The sequence below is a fragment of the Falco cherrug genome, chromosome 5, assembly GCF_023634085.1.
Source record: "Falco cherrug isolate bFalChe1 chromosome 5, bFalChe1.pri, whole genome shotgun sequence".
Lineage (NCBI taxonomy): Eukaryota > Metazoa > Chordata > Aves > Falconiformes > Falconidae > Falco > Falco cherrug.
This window is the reverse complement of record NC_073701.1, coordinates 91156663-91177408: the sequence shown is the minus strand read 5'-3', so window position 1 is coordinate 91177408 and position 20746 is coordinate 91156663. Positions and strand designations below refer to the sequence as shown.

Below are 20746 nucleotides of genomic sequence, written 5' to 3'. Positions count from 1 at the left end.
TACCTCAAAATCCCTGAACTCTAAGTGTGACAGAGTTTAGGTTTGCAGGTACTCAGACTGTGGTTTTGTGGTTTCTTTGTGTTTTTGTTTGTTTTTGGTTTTGTGAGGTTTTTCTTTCCCCCTTTTCACCCTTACACCTAAATAAATGTTATTCTGTAGCTTGGCAAAGCAGCAATGACTACAGTATTTTGGGGGGTTGGATAGTCTCTATTTGCTGCATTACTTTTGACAATACTGTTTTATTTCAGCTGAATTCTGGCACTAAAATTTCTGGAAACATTATAATGACTCATTACTGGGCTGCTGGGCTGTGCATTCTTAACAAGCTTTCCTTAAACACTCTTCTGATTAAATTTTTTCATCTTAAGTTGCGTGTAATGACATTTGTTTAGCAGATTTAATCTCTTAAGTCTTCAGTCATACAGTAGAAAGATGCTACAGAAAGTGTATTCCTTTTCCTGACACTGCCCTAATTACATAATTAATACCAGGCTCTGGTAAGCTTTACCAGTGGTGTGACTCAGCCACTCCTTACAGCTATGTGCTCCAGAGCAGGAATGAAGGCTGCTAACTTACATGTTAAAGCTAAATTTTGGAGGGGAAAAATCATAATTTGCAAAAGAATTACAGGGTGCCATTCTCACTGTTTTTGTATATAGAATTGCTTTCTTTATGAATCCTTATCCACAGAAAGATAAACTGATTGCCTGTTTGGCCACTCAGTATCCATGAGCATGGTAGTTGTAGACACAGGACTGCACTGGGGATTCACCAAAAGGCCTTTCTTTCCTCTTTCCTTTTGAATTTGTGACCTTTACGTTCCTTAAGCGGTGTGACTGTCAGGTGCTATTAGCATAAATTTTTCATAATAGTAATCTTTACTAGTCTTCAGTATTGTCAGTGCTAGTGAATGATGTGAAACACCACCAGTGACATGAAGATGGTGTTTCATATTTCTATGCATGATCTTATCAGTCATAAAAGCAAAAACATATTTTTCAGTAGAAACCATAAACTTAAAAGAAGCAAGTGCACTTGTCTGAAAGAGACAGGTTTAATGTGCACTTTAAGGCAGTCCTTCTGTCCTTAACTTGAGTTTTGGATATTTGATTTGGTACATAAATATATCCAGAGCACAGCCATCAAACTGCAGACTAGCTGAACCCTCTGGGAGCCTGCAGTTTTGGTGACACGTGGCTGTCATCCAAACCCAGAGCCACAGATGGCTCTGCTTCCTTGTGGTAAATTTTTAGGTTACATATTTCTGTTGTTCCTGCATTTCCTATGTTGGGTCTGAAGGCATTTCTTTGATTTCTGGCAGGCCTTTGGAGATGTTAGGTTTCCCACACCACCTGGGGAGGGGACCTGCCCTTCATGCCTGAACCAGGTCTGTTGTTCTAATGACTGTAGGGTGATATCCAGAAGTGCACTGTAAGCAGAGTAATAAGCTGAAAGTGTACAGAGGATTTTCTAAACGATTAGAAGGTGCCTCTTCAAAATAGCAACTGAAATGAGCTAGCACCTTCTGGAGTTGCTTTTTGTTCTTTTTTTAAAAGGTGAAAGAGGTTCCCAGGGATTATGTCTTCAGGGTTAATCCTTATGGGAGTAGCTGCCTTTGAGAGACTTGACTATTTATTTCAGTGTGTGTCTGCATACTTGGTACATCGTGGTGTCTGGACCTTGAACTAATACTGACCATGCTAGTACTACAGCTGAGCACTGTGCTCCACTGTGCTGTAACAGCAGAATATTACTTGTGCTTCTTACTCTCTAAAATTACTTGCTCATGCTCCCTGATGAGGAGAGGCAGTTGCTCAGGCTAATTAGCTATGTAGAGATCAGGTGTCTGTAGTCCCTTTCAGCACTGCAGTGTAAATGATTGCTGGGACCATCTATTCTGCCACTTTATTACATGATATGGGTGTGCCCGCATTCTTCTGTGGTATTAAATTAATTTTGAACTTTAGTTTTAGGAAGGCCTAACTCCTTGTTTCATGTCTTGCTAATAAAGCACAAATACTTCAAGTCTTTATTCATAAATTAAACTTTACTGTAATTGCGTAGATCTCATTTTCTCTAAAATAGTGTTGTTTCTCTTCTAGCTTTCTGAGAGTGGTGAGACATAACACTAAAAATGTTCATAAAAAACCCCAAGATAAGTAACATAGTAGAAGAATTTTTTAAAAATCTGCTTGCCTTAGAAGTGTCATTCCCAATATCAGTTTAGATCTACTCAAACTGCACTTGGATTTGGAGGTGTGCCAGTTCTGTGCTTGGCAGGCATGTGGAAGCTTATGGTAGTACTGCTTTTCCATTGCAGCTGACCTTGTCTTGAACTAGAAATAATCAAGGCCTGCACAAATCCTGCAACAGTCCCCCCTTCTCTCTCTCAAAAGTCAAATTGTTCTCGAAAGCTGAGGATTTCTTAGCTCACTAGAGAGTAAATTAGTCCATGAGAAATCACAAGAAGGAGGTCTAGATGAAAGCATTCATTCATGTTATAAGGAAAGATGCTGGAAGTCTAGATCTACTGGAAGATCTTTTAGCCTTTCTGTGAGAGGTAGCGATGAGGAAGGGAGCATGTGGGGCAGCATGATGTCTGTGTGAGGGCAGGCTTGGGCCTTTCCCCATGTTTTCTTGGCAAAAGCACAGGACCGTGCCTGTCAGTGTGAGGATGCCATCTGCATGGCACAGCCTGCTAGGCTGTCACAGAATTGCACGAGAACTAAACTGAAATCAGACTGCTAAACTGTTTTCTGGCTAGCCGTAGTGGCTGCCTGGAGATGCGGTTATTGTGTGGTGCTTCAGGAACCAAGTGAAAGCAACAGCCTGCAAAGCTGCCTCAGCCTGGCACTGCGAATGTAATCCCCAGCATGACCAGTTAACGGTAGATGAGCTGATCAGACGCAAGCTGCTGAAAAGGGTAATTGTTTTACGAAACTAAATTTGTGTTTAAAAGAAAAATAGCTGAAGAGGTAGAGGTCGAGTGCAGAGGAGGAGAACTGGACAAATCTAGTTACAGCACCGATACATTTCCTCACTTTAATTCCAGTTTTCGATTTGCTGCCTTCTCATGTGCTTACTGGAATTGACAGTCTGCAGCACTGAAACAAAATACTCTGCATGTATATTTTTTAATAGGAATATTTTTGTTTGCAGTAAAGTGAGTTAGATACTGAAAATGTAGTATCTCAGAGCCCATTTAGTAACTTGGTGGCTGATTTTCCTGGATGTTTTAAGCTGAGGGCTGAATAGTTGTGTTTAATGGCTGCATGTGGATTGAAAGGATGCTAACACGTTTTTGTCAGTATCTTAATAGGACTTTGGAGTAAAATTGATTACATAAATCCTGCTTTATCTTCAGCCACAGTCCTCAATACACTTTTATGTCCAAGAGCTATTTGGGAAGCTTTATTCTCTGATGTCAAACTTGCATCGAGATACATACTTGACCTGCATGACATTTTCCTGATGTTTAAAGGCAAGCGTTGGTACATGTGCAAAACCTCTGTCTCACTTGTGCTTGCCCAGGGAGCTGGTGTCGGTTTAGGCTGAGTAACGCCTGGACTTTGCCTAGCTTCTGTGGGCTCTGCACACACACAACACCTGCTGGCAGAGCTGAGCTCAGTCTAGACCATGGCAGCCATGGCAACTGGAGAGAAACACTGATGGGAGCGGTGCCCAAACCTTACGTAAAAGCGATTGAGTTACAGTTGCAGCAAGCTAGCGCTCGTTTCCCTGGCTGGGTGACTGGCATGTGCCCATGCCTCTCGCGGGCAAAGCAGGTTCACGGGGTGGGAGCTGACCCACGGCAGGGGGAAAGGTTTGGTGATGTGCTGGGTGGCCAGTTACCACAGCTTGGCTGCTGAGCAGTCTCTTGTGTAATCCACTCTAATTTGCATATCTGTAGTTACATGTCCTGTTTACATCTGAATACCAGTATGTATAATACTAGTGATGGATATCATTAATACAAAATTGTATCATTAACAGAGCTGAATATGAATGATTAAGGCATTCAAAAACTGAGTTATCTTTCTGCAGAAGTAGCACTGTTACCAAGGTATGCTGCATTTGTCTAATGCTTTTTTTGCTTTTTGTTTATAAAGATGGCTTTTATACCATTATTCATTCAATCATTAAAGTCAGTCATGAAGGTTTAGGGTTTTTCTGCCATTGTAGGCATCTGAAATGAATGGATTCTATCCTGAAGGCTGTAAAGGGCTCCTGATAGTACAGTATATTTATGGCTTGCTTGGAGACAACTGCCTAGCTGGCACTTGAAAAGAAAAGCAGAAGACAAATGGCCTGGACTTTACCTATAGTTTACTATAACAGTGTAGGGGGTTATTTTGGCGCTAACCTTGGGAAAGACTGCCATGTGTTATTATTTGTAGGCATTGGGTTTGAATATAATTTGTATTTTTCTGAAGTGGAATTTAAAAAAAAATAATTGTGTTATGCCTTCAGAAAGGGTTGGGCTGGAAGGTTGGGTATTGACTTGCGGTACTTTTACTTTTTTAATGAACTATGGGTATGTGTGTATGTTTCTGGAGGGGGGGAAAAAGCAGGTTAAGAGCATACTAAAACTGTTCTCAGACTTCTCGTGCTTGTTTCACTGGCCACCAAAAACCTCTTTGGAAATGTTGAGAAAGGCATTACAGAACCACATCTGTACTAAAGGTGCTGAATGGTAGCTCAGCAAATATGAGCACTTTTTTACCTGCCAGTGTTATTTAGCACCACAGGCAGCGGAGGTACAGAGACCGTTATGCTGAGATCTGCTGGCATAAGAACAAATCCTTAATGGGTGACGATTGCTGGCACAAGCCAGAAGGTTTATTCCTATGTCCTTATTGCTGTCTTAACAAGAAGCAGACCTGCTATTTTTTATATGCCAGCCTTTTTCATATCCTTAAACCTCATTGAGAGGTAAAGAATTAATATACCGATCAGCTAGTTCAGATGAATGCAGTGAGATGCTATAGTTGTGATTTTGTTTGGAGGTGCTCATAATCATAGAAACAAATAAGCTTCCAACGTGTGCTGGCAAAAATATTGAAAAGTTTATGCAGGCAGAAGTATTAAGCGTCTTTGGGATGAAATCTGTTTAGCTTGCTTTACTCACTCCTTGTTGCAAAGGAGTATGTTTAATGGGAGTGGTTTGATGAGCGTGAATGTAATGGATTAGAAAGGAGTGGGCATTGTGATGCCAAAGCAAGGGCAGGAAGCTGTTTTCTTTTTTTATGATTTTGGAGAGCATTTGTTTACTTCCCAGTTTGTACTGCCTGCAACACTTCACTAAATGTTTTATTAGGTGCTTTTGGATTTAATATTTCATATACCCACATGTGAAGCAGAATTGTGCAAAATTTAATAGGCTTAGTGTAATAAGAGAGGAGTATTGGAGAGTCTTGGGTTTACAGGTTAACTTGTTTTCCTGCTCAGCACTGCATGTGCTTTGAGTGATGTTGGAATTCATGCTCTTCTGAGCAAGGTAAAAGCAGTTCTTTCTCCCCTAGCAGAATTTTTAATGGAAAAGAACTTTACATGGGCCTCCATAGTCATCTTTTCCAACGCACAGCTTCTGGCTAGTTATTGCTATCCAAAAGATTAATTGGTGATTTTCCCTCCTTCTCTTTTCCTTCTGTAAAACAGGAGTAATTTGATATTTTGCCCTTTATAGGTTACTTCTAGAAGTTCTAGTTTGCTTATTGTGATTCTGTACAGGTGCTGGGAAGGTATGTGGTAAATATGATAAATACATTTTATTAGAGTAATATTTGCGATACTTCATATGGAGATGTGAAATAAATTCACTGGTCTCATTTTGTTTAGTGTATGAAATGAGATTAAGGGATGGCTCGATCATAGATGTATGGAGATTGTTGGGGAAAAGTTGGATAGTGGGGAAGAATTAGATAATGGGGATGTTCTTAAATGAACAGTCACAGAGATAAAATTGTTCAGTAGCTGAAAGGGTGTGTGTGTGTATATCCATGTCCTTATGTATCCATATATATATATAAATATTTAAATCAATGCGACAATTTTCTATCCCTAGAAATAAACCAAGATGGGACACTTTTCAAAGGGATGCTATGATATTGTCTATTTTAAACAGGAATCAGTTCTGGGAAGTCTGAGGTCTTGCATAACACGGGGTATTGACCCGATGTTTGCTGTGGTCCCTGAACTGTATTATCTGAGTCTGTTCTATCTGACAATATTTTTAGCAGAGACATTGTGCACCTATTCTACTGAGAGATTAGTTCCAGCACAATAGGGTGCATTACTGTGCCACCACTGGCTATTTTAGCCCTCCCTAATTAGATGGCTTGTCCCAGTGTGCTGAGGCAGAATAGATTTAGGGGATTAAGTTTCATGTGTGTGGCCTGGAGGCTCTGCAAAGTACATGTAAACAAGAGTTGGGTGTGTTCATGCTTTGGAGAGGAGGGAAGGATGTAAGGCAAAATGTTGTTTGGGAAGTTGCCTCATCTAAGGAGATGTGATTGGAAGTAGGTAGAAAATGCCTGTTTGTATACAAATAAGAGAGTAACCTGAAAAACAGGTGAGATGGGGCTGTTTAGAAGACAAAATGGGTCATGTCACATTGGTCCTGGATAAAAAATCTTAGTGGCAGACTGCCAGGGTGGGAAGTGGGCAAGGAGAGGTGACCAAAATGAACCCTTTCACATTTTAAAGTATGGCTGCTGCCTGCTTTGCTGACAGAAGTGAACATGTTAAGATATGAGAGAGGGAAAGGTTTGGCTGGAGAAAAAATCACTTTCCCAATTGTGTGGGGTGGTGGAGGAGGAGGTGTTCCTATAGCCCATGTTGGAACAGAATCTGGCTTGCATGAGGACAATTACTTGCCAGACCACACGTTCTTTGTCAATAGTAAGACTTTTGAGTGCCATGAAGTTCAGGTAATCCACTCAGATTGTTGGTAAGTGGCTGGAAATCAGGTTGAAGGCCTTTATTGCTTACTCATTAAGGTCATCCCATTACCTTGGTGCTAAACTTATTGAGAGAGCTATATAGATTTCAGAGCAAGAAGTATCCCTTGAGCAGACCTCAGGTTGGGTGATGAAGTTCCCTTGCCTGCACATCCTTTTGGGGGAAGATGTCTTTCAAACCTGATGAAGCTGTGATTTCTCTCAGGTTGCTACCTCCCAACTCCACAGAGTGGGACATTGTGTAAAAGCAATTACAAAATGAGCAGGGAGTCTCTTCGAGGTGAAGCTTTGCTGATGTGGCAAGTCTTGCTTTGTTTTACCTTTGTGCTTACGTGCTGGTGAGACATACTTTTTCTCTTATCGGTGCCTTCAGATTTGGTGTTAAGTTAGGGAGGAAGCGCACAATCATCACTGCTGGGTCTCTGGATGCTGTGTTAGAACCTCGGGCTGGTAACTTGACTGAGCTGGTAACCAGCTGTTTAGTAGTGGCACAGATTTCTGTCAACTCAGCTGATCTTTGGAATGGTGTCTTGCTGTGGCCTGCTGATGGTCACCCGTAATGTACTTGCAGCTTGCTGTTGTGCTGGGTTTTATAGCAGCAGAGTGCTTGGAGCTGCTGCCTGGCTGCGAGGCAGGGAGTTAGCTGGGAGGGTTCTCATGGGAAGTCTCCACAGGCCTGCACAGAAACTGCGCACTTTACAGTCCTGTCGTTACTGTAGTAATTATCATGCAAATCAGTGATATTTTAGGCATGCTGGTCCTTTTTGTGGTCGCTCAGAGCCTTTGTTTAATAGTAGAAAGGAGAAAAGTATTTGGCACCTGTTATAATTGCATCAGTTCCTCTGCACAGAAAACTAATTTTGAACTTTTTTTAAAGATAGAAGGAAAATATATGAAGAAATATTATTTTTTTCTTGAATTGTCAACCTTCATTTTACAAGTTAGTACGAAAAGCCTTTCAGAACTGGGAGGAAGTTGGGTTTTTGGGATGCACAAAAGGTTACTCGAATTTGAATATGTGTTTTCCACCTTAATTTTTAGAAAACGTCTTTCTAGGCTTTCCTGTACTAGAAAAGAATGCAGACAAGTACCTGTGGAGCTTTAGAAGCCATCAGAGTTCATGCTTCTAAGAACAATTGATTGCCTTTGTGCTGTCTGCACCGGATTAGTGAAAGAATGAGGGTGCTTAGTCTGAAAAAGAAGCTTGCCCTCTGACTGACTTCACGGTATTAAAATAAGGCAGGAGAATAACCTACAGAGTTGGCATTTTCTAAATATGAGGTGTTACAGATGGCATGCTACGATGTTTTATTTGGTCAACTTTCCAGTTGAGTAGAATACTTTTAGGATAGGCATATGATTAAATTGTCTTTGAAGACTTTCTCCCTCTACCTACAAATAAAAGCTATTTAATTAGAAATGTTTAGAAGAAAGTAACTTTATTATGAGCTTCTGTACATATTTCTCAGGATTTGTTTAGTGGACACAGGTGCTAGTGGATTAAGTTGGTTGCTATTGAAGGAGCTATGTAAATCCTGAATTATTTATAGCTTCTCATTTAAAGGAAAAAGCTTATGATAATTATTCTGTTAAGAGACAAGATCTGTGACCTACATCATATGTTTCATGTCCTTAAATGCAAATGCTATTTGTGGAATATTTATCCTTATTTTACGCATTGTATAATCTTTCCTTTAATGATATTTTTCAAAGGTTTGCTTAATTTCTACTCCATACCATAGGGTATGCTGACAAAGGAGGTACTGTCTCATCATTAATGAACTTCCCATAAAGGAATTAATGTGCAGAAAACTTCACAAATAAATTATGGTTATTCTCTAGTGTCACACAGGGGGTTATAATGAAACACTTAGAATAAAAATCCTGAAAAATACTCCTGACAGCAATGCACATCCCTGGGTGAAAAATTTGTAATCCGTAGTAAAAAGAAAATATTTCGTGCTCTGGGTCACTTTTTTTACAGGATACTTCTAGCTTGAACTAAAGTATTTATGTGCTGATATAATTTGAGTTAGTCTGTAGCAGTCCACCTAGTTGTTGGAGGCTAGCCCTCTCTGCATCAGCAAGCACTGGCATGGTCTCAGTAGAATCAGTAGGTGCCTTTGGGCCCCTATGTTTCCATTAGACTTTGGAACAAGCTTGGTGTATTTGGAGTGGAGTGTTTTGGCTTAGTTCCTCTGAAAGAGGTATAATTTGTGCACACTGGAGCTGCTCTGTGATCCAAACCAACATGTGGTAAGTGAAGATGTCGGGGGAATTTGCTTCAAGACAGCACAGCTATTCCAAACCAAGCACTAATGTAGACATGGCCCTTAAAGCACTGAATATGAAATGAGCATGTGTCTTTAAAGTATACTCTGTGTATACAGATGTTCAGCTTAGACATTGTGTAACTGGAAAGTAGCCACATCGAGGTAAATATAGGTACTTGAAGCTTGATATAAATGGAGAATCTATATAAAACATGAAAAATTCCAGATTTTTGTTTGCATGTAGTTGTACTGCTGATATTTTATCACTCTTATAGCCTTTTATCCCCATCTCTTAAGCTGTGCACATTTGGGGGTAGAGGGGTTGTTTGTTTCTAAATTTGCTGCTGCTTTGAACTTGGAAACTGTTAAAAAAAAAAAAAAAAAATTCTTGTGAACAAATTATTAGTTAATTACAGCTAGAATACTAGGTTATGTTGGCTAGAGTGTTTCTTCCTGATAGGTAACCATTAAACCAATTGAATTACAAACTTCTACAATCATCTGTAGTCATGGAGCCGGTGCATGAATTCAATTTTGACAAGACTGCAAAAGTATTAAGAATGCGGAGGAATTAATAAAATGATAGACTATAAGAAGTCTGAGATTATTGTATTCTATGAAGTAGTTTGTCAGAAACTGAATGAACTGAAATAAAAGCTGGAATTTGTCTCAGTGGGGAAGTAATTAGGAATGAGACACTCTTACCTTTAGAACTTGTTAGATGCTGTTCTTTCTTTCCTCTGAGGGTGTGCTGCTTCACTGAAACCAAACATTTCACAGAAGTGTTCTGGCTGTGGCAAAGCTCCTTTCGTGCGAAAGCGGAAATGTGAGCCTTCTCCTTGCTGTCTTAGCAAGGAGGCTTTCATTTCACATGACATACAGGCTTTGGGGGTCCTTCCTCCCAAATTGTGACTTAAACTATCCCACTTTTCTGTCATATTTCTGTTGCTGTTTAGAAAAAAAAAAATAATTTTCACAGTGAAAGCATGAAGTCTGATAAAACTGGATAACTTGATTTCAAAGTCTGAAATGGCTCATGTAAGTTACTCTTTAGTAACGCATAGTATACATAGAGAAACATTCAGAGTTCTAGGCAGGTTGTCAACCTGAAATTGGTGTGTGAACCTTCAGGTAAGGTAACATAATTCATATTAACAGTTGTATGAATGGTGCTCTGAAACTGTCAATACTGTGGCTCAGAAAGCTGGAAGCTTCCTGGCTTGATAAACAAATTTCATTTTTTCAGTCAGTAAGGAATTCTTTTCAGTTCTCTTATAAACATTGTTTGTATGCCTCTGATGAGAATTTCTAATAGTTCTTCTTGTCTCTTCCAAAACAGAATTAGACCACAGCTAGCCAAAGAGAAGATTGAAGGATGCCATATTTGTACATCTGTTACACCTGGTGAACCTCAAGTGTTCTTGGGAAAGGATAAGGCCTTCACTTTTGATTATGTCTTTAACATTGACTCACAGCAAGAAGAGATCTATATACAGTGTATAGAAAAACTGATTGAAGGTTGCTTTGAAGGCTACAATGCCACTGTCTTTGCTTATGGCCAAGTAAGCTTTACAATTTTATGTCCAAGTATTTATTTTGAAATAAACAGTTTCATGTAACCGGTCTTTCTCTAAAATTTTGGAATGCATTAACCTGTCTTTTTATAGTCTATATTTATACTATATTTAAAATATAGTATATTTTAAATGTGGTCTCCTGTAGGAGTCTGTTTAGGAGTTTGTATAGATTCTGTGCAGAGTGGCAATTAAAACACAGAAGATATATTTGTCTGATTAATAATAATGCTGCAAATAGCATGAATCCATGTAATTCCTGAATTCGCCCCAATGCAGCAAAACAAATTAGTGACTTAAGCAGTTGATATATAGAGATAAGTTGTACTGACATTGTTTTCTGAGCAATTATCTATCCCTCTACAGTATTTTCAGGCACTTCTGGGAAGAGAAGCTTTTTTAAAACAGATCCTAGGGAGATTCAGGCCACAGTGTGGGCAAAATGTAGAGATCAGATTCCAAAGTCAGAGAAGTTTTCATAGAGAACACACCCTCTCAGTACACTGGGCACACATTTTACTTCTCAAAGCTGAAATATCATTGAGCACAATGTAGAGAATGCATTATTGTTTTCTGAATATTCCTTTTGGAATTGATTGCATAAAATTTGGTCTTGCATGCTGAATTTCACCACTGTTAAATGTCGTATCTCAAGTTGGCTAGGTGAAGTCTAGTCCTAGTAAAACAAAGCAGTTTGTAGATCCAGTTTAGTAGATTATGCTCAGCTGTGTGATACTATTTTTGTCTTGGACCTGACCTGCTAATTCAGTGAAAACACATTACCTTATCTTCTGTAGGACTTCACATTTAATTATTTTCCTGGTGAAGGTATAGCTTGTATCCTTCAGTGCTGTCTATAAATTGAGAGCAATGGTAATATTCTACCTGAGATATTCAGATTTCATAATTAAGGGAGTAATTTGATCTACTTCAGTAAAGAATTGCAAATGCTACTTCTGCCTCCAAAGTACATGCTTTATTTAACAGTCTTGGTTGAAAACATTAACTGTTCTTTCTACCTCGGAGATGATAGCTCAGGGCTGATGTAAGCAGTTTGTGATGTTTGTAGGGGAAAGGTTATGAAAGATTGGACTGGTCCCTGTCGTCTTGTATGTGATCTGTGGATAAACAGTAAAGTTTGTCCCACTTCTGCTGTTTATCTGTTTTTCAAAACTACCTGTTGTTGTGCACGTTAGTATTGTAAGGATGACAGACTAACTACTAGTCACTACCTAGCACTAGTGTTCACAAACTACATTTCACTGTGATTTGGTACTATTAACGTGTTCTAGTGACTACTTTTTCAATTTAGACAGGTGCTGGTAAAACATACACTATGGGTACTGGATTTGATGTCAACATTACAGAAGAGGAACAAGGCATTATATCACGTGCTGTTAAACATCTTTTTAGATGTATTGAAGAAAAAAAGCAAGCTGCTATTAAACAAGGACTTCCATCTCCAGATTTTAAAGTGAATGCACAGTTTTTAGAGGTAAACAGGATATGTGTGTGTGTAGCTTCATTTTTTTTTTTGGTTTTTTTTCTGGTTACTACTTCTACATTCTTTTCCCACAAGATGTTTTGAATTAATGTTCAAGATTTCAAAACAGAATTTTATGGAGTTTGCTTCAGTTCTTTAATTTTTGAAAAGAAGCCTTTTTATCTTATTCCAATTATTTTAATAGTTTCCTTTACAGCTTTATTTTGAAGTGTAGAAATACTTATATTAGTCATCATTTATCCCTTTTTGCAGCACATGTTTGTGTATGGGGCCTGTTGCTCTTGCCTGTTTGTAATTCTTTACAGACCCTTAAGCAAGAAACTATTAAAAAAAAAAATAAATCAGTTGTACTCTGTGCCTTTAAATAGGGACTATGTATGCCTGCTTTTGTCAGTTTGCCATTGATTTCTTTAGCTTTCAAAATCTGTTCAGGAGACTTGTTCCATTCTTCTCACCAGAGAAGAAACCTAGCAGAAAAATACTTCTTTCTCTGATCCCCATGGTTTAGGATTGGGCTTCTGTGTCACTGTTCCCTCTTTCATTAGACCCAGAGGAAAACATGGGTCAGTGCTGTGAGAAAACTGTTCCCCTTGTGTTTTCTTGTAGACACAGCTACTGGTAAAACAGGCCATAACATCTGTGATCTTTCCAACCTGCAGCAGCTGTTGGTTTGTCTTACAGCTTTTATGCTGTGTTTCCTGCCTGTGGAACTATTCTTTTAAATTGATTGATTTGGGTGTAACATATTGACATTCACTACCCAGCTGCAAAATCTGATGCTTTAAGCAGATGGAGAGGAAGAATCTATTTAAGGAAGAGCAAGTGTAAATGTGTATTACTTAGTTCAGTGTGTGTGTATGTATGTATATATGTGTATATATATATATATGTTCAACTTTATCTGCTTTTGGGGAGAAATTCCCCACTTTTATATTACCCAAGAAAAAAGCTGTTGGTTTTATTACTCCTGAGGTAAACCAGGCCCTTTAATCATATGTTCCTATAATTGTTTTAAAGATTAACAAGCTAGCATTAGTTTTGCGCTGCTATAGGTCTGTCACCACTAACCTTAAGCAGAAATTTTTATCGCTTTGGCTAATGTTTGCCTAGAGAGAGTCAAGGCTTGGGCATGGGCCACGGGAATGCTGTACTCTTCTCTCTGTTTGAACATTGGGGAGCTGCAGCTTCATTTCTGCTTAGGCAACTGCAACAGTAGTAGTTTAAGGAATAAACTAATCTGAATTCCTTGAGTCTTTTGACCTAACTACAAATGTGGGTGCGAGAGTCCCAAAATACAGAGCAATAATTTAATGTTACAGTGATAATGGTAAGCGGAATTGCAACCATTACAACATATTTCAAGCCTGTCTTGTTTATCTAATTTAGAGAAAGGTTAAATGGTGTATGTAATATTTATTTTTTTTTCCTTTAACAAGATATCACTTGTTTTGGTAGACTTTTTTTATTGTACTGTGGCTAAATTGGAACTTTCCCAGAAAGAGCTTCTGCTGTTTAGTTAGGTATTATGCACTATTCCTGTATCAGAAAGTATTCTCTTCTTCCCATCCTATCTACCATTAGAGCTGAATTACATAAACAATAATTTAGTCATTGAACAAGTTGAAGCAAGGTTTTATTTTGGAATAACTTTGAAGTCTGACAGCTAGGTAACTATTGGGAACTGTTACTTCTGTTAGCTACTTTCTTGCTTCTCCAGCTTGCTGCAGTCTGCCTCTCTTGATTCCTTGCTTTCCTGCTAACAAAAGGATGGGCATATGGAGTCTCATGCACTTGTAGGTGCATTATCAGGATCCTCTCTAAATTGCGGTGTCAGTTTTTATGCTTAATAAAATATAATTCCTTTATAATACATAAAGAATTAAAAGCATTACATTCACAGATGCTGAGCCTGTTCTTCTCAGGGATGGATTTGCACTTGTGAGAAGTGAAATCCTCTTGCTTTCAGCATATGAGAAAGTACAGGGTGAATACAGATCTGTTGCAGTGGTTCTTTGGCTTTTACCTGGGGACTTTGAGTCTGGCCTAAGCTCTGCTGAAGTGAGTTGATATAACCAAATTAAAGACACTGGAACTGTTCTAGTGTACATTAGCAGAGACCTGAGCCATGACATTCCCAGTGGGGCGCTGCTTTTTCTATTATTTTTTTTTTTGTCTGTCCAGATGTCTTCAGTTGGATCTAAACACCCTTCCTAAACTCAAAACATTCTTGTGAAACGATAATCCATCTCATCTAACATAGATAACTGCATAATAATTTCTCCTGTTTTTCCTGGTTATAGATATAATTTACTGACCTAAAAGTCTGTGAAGTGCTTGACGATACTGAGTCGAAAGACCACTAAATGTACATGTACTTACCTTCAGGAGACCCAGTGAAACAAACAGTAAACATTAAGCAGCCTGAAACATGGAGTAAAAGATTGCTGTTGCTCATGTAATTGTGCCTGAAAGTTGTAAACAAATCTAGGGCACCAGAGTGTAGCTATGGTATGGAGGAAAGTATACAAACTCTGTGCAAGAAACCATGCCATGGCATTTTTGGCCTGCTGGTTGATGCCTTTAATAAGCAGCTTGCACCAAAACTACTGTAAGTTGTTCCTGCCCTGGAAGGAATTTAACCTATCTAAATGAAAGAAAGACAGAATTATTAAGGTGTGAGAGCTGAGATGAGAGAAGATGTGGTGGCAGGGAGAGCAAGTGGAGTGAGTTTGAAGTGTTTGGAGGAGGGCGCAGCCAACTGAATCAACAAAACAAAAGGAAAACCCAAGGTCAAATCTGAAGACAGCAGGTGCCAGCCACAGAAGCCACTGCTGCCACTGTTCTGCTGGCATAAAGTGCTTCCCCTTCCCTGGTCCCACCAAAGAATTTTCTCCTAGACCTGACTACGTGGAGGAAGCTACTCCTTCTTTGGGTGGTGTAATAGGTGTGTGGGTGACTTAATTTGCAGCTGCTCTGTCCGTCATCCTGTTGTCCTTGTGTTTCACAACCTCATTTTTTGAGAGCCTTGGCATTTAGATTTTTAGAACTCTATGTGCCATGCACAGATGTTTTAGGCTGGAGGAATTTCTTCCTAAAGTAATATGTTTTCTTCTTCTTTTTTTTTTTTTTTCTCCTCTTCAGCTTTACAATGAAGAAATTCTTGATCTGTTTGATACCACACGTGATATTGATGCGAAGAATAAAAAATCAAATATTAAAATACATGAAGATTCAGCAGGAGGAATTTATACAGTGGGTGTTACAACCCGAACTGTGAATGGAGAATCGGAGGTGATAACTGAAAATAAATTACTCTGTAGCATACCATGTACATTCTAAAAATGTTATCTGTACGTTTTGATAAGCTGTTACAAATAGAGGTAATGCTTGTTAGCATCTGCATCTGGGTCAGTGTAGTTGTAAAATTTAGCTGAAACTTATTTTCTTTAGTTTCTGTAGCATTAAATCTGATAAATGTTTGATATTAAGTGCATAACAGTTTCACTTAGTAGCAAAAGTCTGTTTCTAGCATTAATATAGTTGTGGAGAGAGACACTTTTGGCATGTGTGTAAATCTGACCTCCCAAATCTTATATCCTATTTTTCCTGTGACAAGAAGGCTTTGCGGTATGACTGATGTGAGGTAAACTGCTATATATATACATTGCAAATCTGAATGCAAATGTTATTGCACATTTTTGTACAAAAATTGTACAATTTTTGTCACAGGTGAGTGGAAGATTGCTATGTTACTACTAGGGGACAGTAAAAAGAGGGGAAAGAGACTTAAGTATTTTCTTTCAGAAGTCACCAAAAATACTTTGTTTGCTTATTTAAGAATCTTTGTGCTTTTTGGCATATAGGAACTGAAATCATAGTAAAGAAAAAAGCTTATTTATATCCATAGCCATAAATGTTATAGGAACACCCGTTATTTAAACTGCAAGCAATGCAATGTACTTCTTGATTGTTTTCTAGATGATGCAGTGCTTGAAGCTGGGGGCTTTGTCTCGAACCACTGCCAGCACTCAGATGAACGTTCAGAGCTCACGGTCCCATGCTATCTTTACTATACACTTATGCCAAACCAGAGTCTGTCCTGCATTTAACACTGTATGTATCTTTGCTGTTATTAAACTTCACTTCAGTGAATGTGAATATTGTTTTGGTACCCAGTGCTATTTGAATTGCACTTAGTAAAGAAGCTGCAGTTCATCATCACGCTTGATGAATTTGCTAAGCATTATAATAACTTGATTTAATCTGTGCATATGTAACCATCCTCTAGCCAGAGGCAACCATAAACTGCAGCCTCTCACATGACTCTGCCCGTTCTCCTCCTCTAGCATTTTCTTCAGTATTTCATTGCAACATACACAAGAAAGAAAGTTAAAATGTAATTTGTCTTTAATTGGGAAAGCGTTTTAAAGTGTTTTAGTAGTTAGTGGGTTTAAGCTTGCAGTTGGTTCACTGAAAATGTTGGGATATTCCAGACTAAGTGTTGATATCCAACAAGGAGCAAGTAGAAAAGCATTCGATTCTGAGGCTTAGTGTGTTTATCTTAAATATCTATTTGGGGTTCAGACGTTTTATTAAGTCTGTGTACTTAACCTGAAATTTGAACTATGAACATACTCGGAGCTACTCTGTAGAAGATTTTTCATGTGACTGTTCAGTTCTTGGTGTATCTTGTAAAGAGGAAAGTTCTGAATAAATACATATTGCTGAAAACTACAATAGCTTCAGGGGGACTCGATTTAATTATTATAAAAATATCAGAATTTTAAAATATTTTGGTGAACTCCTAAGTATCTGGCTAGCATTATACCCATAGATGTCACATTTTTAAGCGTGAACAGTGTATTGGATTTGTAGTGCTTTTTTTTGGGGGGGGTGGGGGTGGGTGGGTGTACACTTTTTTTTAACACTACAAATAATCATTTGCAGGCAAAATGAGAGTCGCTCCCTGGTCCTTTGTGGTATGTAGACCTGCTTTATACACCTGTTTAAAAGCACTTCTTCCTGCTTTCCACGCTGAAACGGTGGATCTGGTGGTGTGGGCAGCTTGTCTGTCTTCTGACTTGGGAGGGACTGGCATCACACTTCGAGCCAGGACAGGGCAACTCAGTCACTGTGTGGTGACACTGTCTGCTCAGAGGTTTTGTTGAAAACTCCATGTATATGGGGAGTGAGGCAACTCATCTGGGAGCCTTGTTTCCCACAGGCTGTCAGCCCAGAAATCCACCTACGCTGGTGCACTTGCAGCCTTCCCCACTGTCTGAGCCTGGCTCTGCCTGGTTTTTAACAGAGGCTTGTGTTAAAGGAGTAGGTGGCTGCCTTCTGCTTTATGTTAAACTGTGTTTTGTTTCTCCTTTTTCTTTTTTTGAGGGAGATATGAGGAAGATGATTTGACTGTCTGGAGCTGGGCATTGCTAGATCCTTAATCTGTGAACACGGCACCCTCTTCTTTCCCTGTGCTGTTTAGGAGAGTAGAGGTTAGACCTGACATTGGCCTCTGAACACTCCTGGAATATAAATTAATACGAGCTATTATTGGGTGGCCAGGAGAGATGTAGCTCAAGTTTCTGTAGACAACGGTTTTGGGAGACCTTTGTTACTAGGGCAACGGACTTTGTCCTCCTCAGATGACAGCACTGGCTGTGTCCCCTCTGTGCACAGTCACTGGTGCCCGGTGTGGGCAGGCAGCCAGGTACTGCTCCTCATGCCGTGTTTACACCATCCGTGCTTCTCAGAAGTTTCTGGATGTACATTTGACTTCGTAAATAAGCAAGAGTGAAAGGATGCATTAATCCTTGCTTTGAGGGCTGGGGAAGAGTGCAGTTCACAGCAGTGTAAATGTCAAGATATCAGAAACAGTGATTTCTGATCTCGTGGAAGTGGCAAGATTCCTGTTCTTTTCTGAAACTGCTATGAGAGGAGATCGCGTAAACACAAAATGTTTAACGTCATGAGAATAGTTTGGTCTGCAGAGGTGTGCATTACCCCTTGCAGTGGCAAAGTTGGCTTGAAGATTATTGCTGCAGAATACCCAAGTTTCTTTTTTTAAAGAAAACCCAGAACAGTCTATACTTACTGTGATAGAAATGCCTAATAAAGCCTGTACATTGGGCTGTGTGAATGTTGCATGCCGCCATGACAAATAGGTAGAAATTGCCCTGCAATGGCTGTCTTACCAGGAGGATCAAGAGGCGAATGATTTAAAGATTTTCCTTGTTGTGTTGCTTTCCTGACAACAAGTCTACATTTAGAGTAAAATATAACTCCACAGTATATGGTACAGTTCTGCTTATTGATAGAAGAAAGTTTGGGATGATATAATGAAAAGAGATAATTTTGCTGCTGTGCTTTGAGACCTGAAGTGGAAAGAGGCTGAGGCTACGGTACCTGCCTGTAGCACACTGCGTTCCTGGGCAGGTACCCCATGGTGACAGAGGCACTGGTCTAGTGCCAGGCATTACAGCTTACTTGGGTGGGGGGTGTGTGCGGAGAAAGGAACCTTTTCTTTCTCTCTTGTTCCCTCTGCTGTCCTTATTTTCTGATCAAGTCAGAAGTGCTGGTGGAATACTGGCTGCTAGGAAAACTGGATTAAAGAAATAATTCCTAAAATAAAGTTGAAGAATCATGTCACAGGAGAGCTGATGGTGGGGATTAGAGAGGTATAAAATTAAAATATTTTACAGTTATTTGGCAGGTTTATGGACTAAGTGGGTAAGTGGATCTGGTAATTTTGGGGGGTAATAATATAATGTAATTAATTTGTTGTATGTGTGGTTTGGTTTTTTTGTGTGTTCTTTTTCTTTCGCAAAATCAATTTCCTTTGACAATTGATTTAAGACTTGCATTCCAGGAGAGGTATGGATTTTGTTGCCCACCTTGCTGAAGACTTGTATATTTTCGTATATGTACTCCCCCATTCCTCCATCAAACACTTGTAGCTCATACTTCAAGTAATTGATATTTATATGCATTAAGACCTGGATCTTCAAGAATGATATGTTAGTACATATGATTAAAATAGACATAGGTGGGGTTTTTTTTGAGAGAGAGATACCTTTGTTGTTGCAGGAGAATGAGCAAATAAGGGAGGAGATGTACATGACAAATAAGTAGTTCTGTAAATAATTGTTGACTGAACTTGCAGTAGACTCATGTTAATGTGAAAATCTTACCAGGCTTTATGGATTCTTCTTTATTACAGGATAATACCACCGATAACAGGATAATATCTGAGTCTTCTGAGATGAATGAATTTGAAACTCTTACTGCCAAGTTCCATTTTGTTGATCTAGCAGGATCTGAAAGGTTAAAGCGAACGGGAGCTACAGGAGAAAGGGCAAAAGAAGGCATTTCCATCAACTGCGGACTAGTAAGACTATACAACTTGTTTTCTGTAGGCTGTTGGTACCATCTTCTCCTCTTCCCTTTTGGGTCACTCTTTTTTTATGTAATCACTAAAGTAGAAACGCATTGTGTGCAGAACAAGGACAGTAGCATAAGATATAATAGTATATATTGATTCTTAGTAGGTTCTGGCTTGCTAACAATTTCTCAGTTCTACTAGAATCTAACTAGAAATTATAGTAATTATAAGTGTTGTGAAATATAGTTACTCTAACTTCTAAAAGATATTGTAGAGTTCCTTTCACTTGCTTGTGTCTTGACAGAATAAAAAAATAAAAATGAGAAATTGGAGAACATTACTAGCGTGTTGTAAGGAGTATAGGCGTGTAAAACATGGACAATGAATAAACTTAATGGATCAATAAATGCTGGTTCTGTGTTATAATTATGAAACATAATGTAAAACAACCCCAGGCGAAACACTTCTAAGTAGAAATAGAACTTTTAATTTATAGCATCACTTCATATTTTTTTTTTGTCTGTGTACTGGCTCTCTATGTAGTTTTTTAATTAACTGTATTAAATGTTTCAATTAACGTTTACTTAACTACACCAAAAAGTAGAGCTGGTGATTGTCAGTGGAGATTGTACTTTCATGCCTTTGTTTTGAGTTACTTGGCTGTGTGTAGGCCATGTGCAATTCTGTTTTAAAGATACAAAAATACGTTTTTACTTCAACTATGAAAACATCTGTCTTTCTGGTCTGGTGTGTCATACCAGAAGTATTCTGCAACCTTTCTTAGTGATTCTCTTGCCATCATTACAGTAGTTATATTCGGTAGTTATTCTGATTATATTATAGGGAAGAGAAAGAATTCAGTTAAATTTCATCATTGATAGAAGCACAAAGCCAAGAGAAATTTGGGGGTTTATGTGACATAGGTATAACAAATAGGATACAGAATGCACAAAGGTGAAAATCAGTATGATAAAAAGTAATATTTTGTATGATCACAAAACTTTCATTTACAGTAAATTGTAGCCTTCAGCTTTGGGAAACAAATTGAGAGTGAT

At 38.8% G+C, this 20746-nt stretch overlaps 1 protein-coding gene across 9 annotated transcripts in view; it reads left to right on the top strand.

The window, feature by feature from the left end:
- KIF21A (kinesin family member 21A) overlaps positions 1–20746 on the top strand; it is a 92322-nt gene that overhangs the window by 20356 nt on the left and 51220 nt on the right. For all 9 annotated transcript variants that reach the window (XM_055711541.1, XM_055711538.1, XM_055711539.1 and 6 more), the window contains exons 2-6: positions 10572–10794; positions 12119–12301; positions 15452–15601; positions 16289–16423; positions 19530–19697. In XM_055711541.1, the coding sequence (XP_055567516.1) occupies positions 10572–10794; positions 12119–12301; positions 15452–15601; positions 16289–16423; positions 19530–19697 (859 nt within the window). The remainder of the gene's footprint in view (positions 1–10571; positions 10795–12118; positions 12302–15451; positions 15602–16288; positions 16424–19529; positions 19698–20746) is intronic.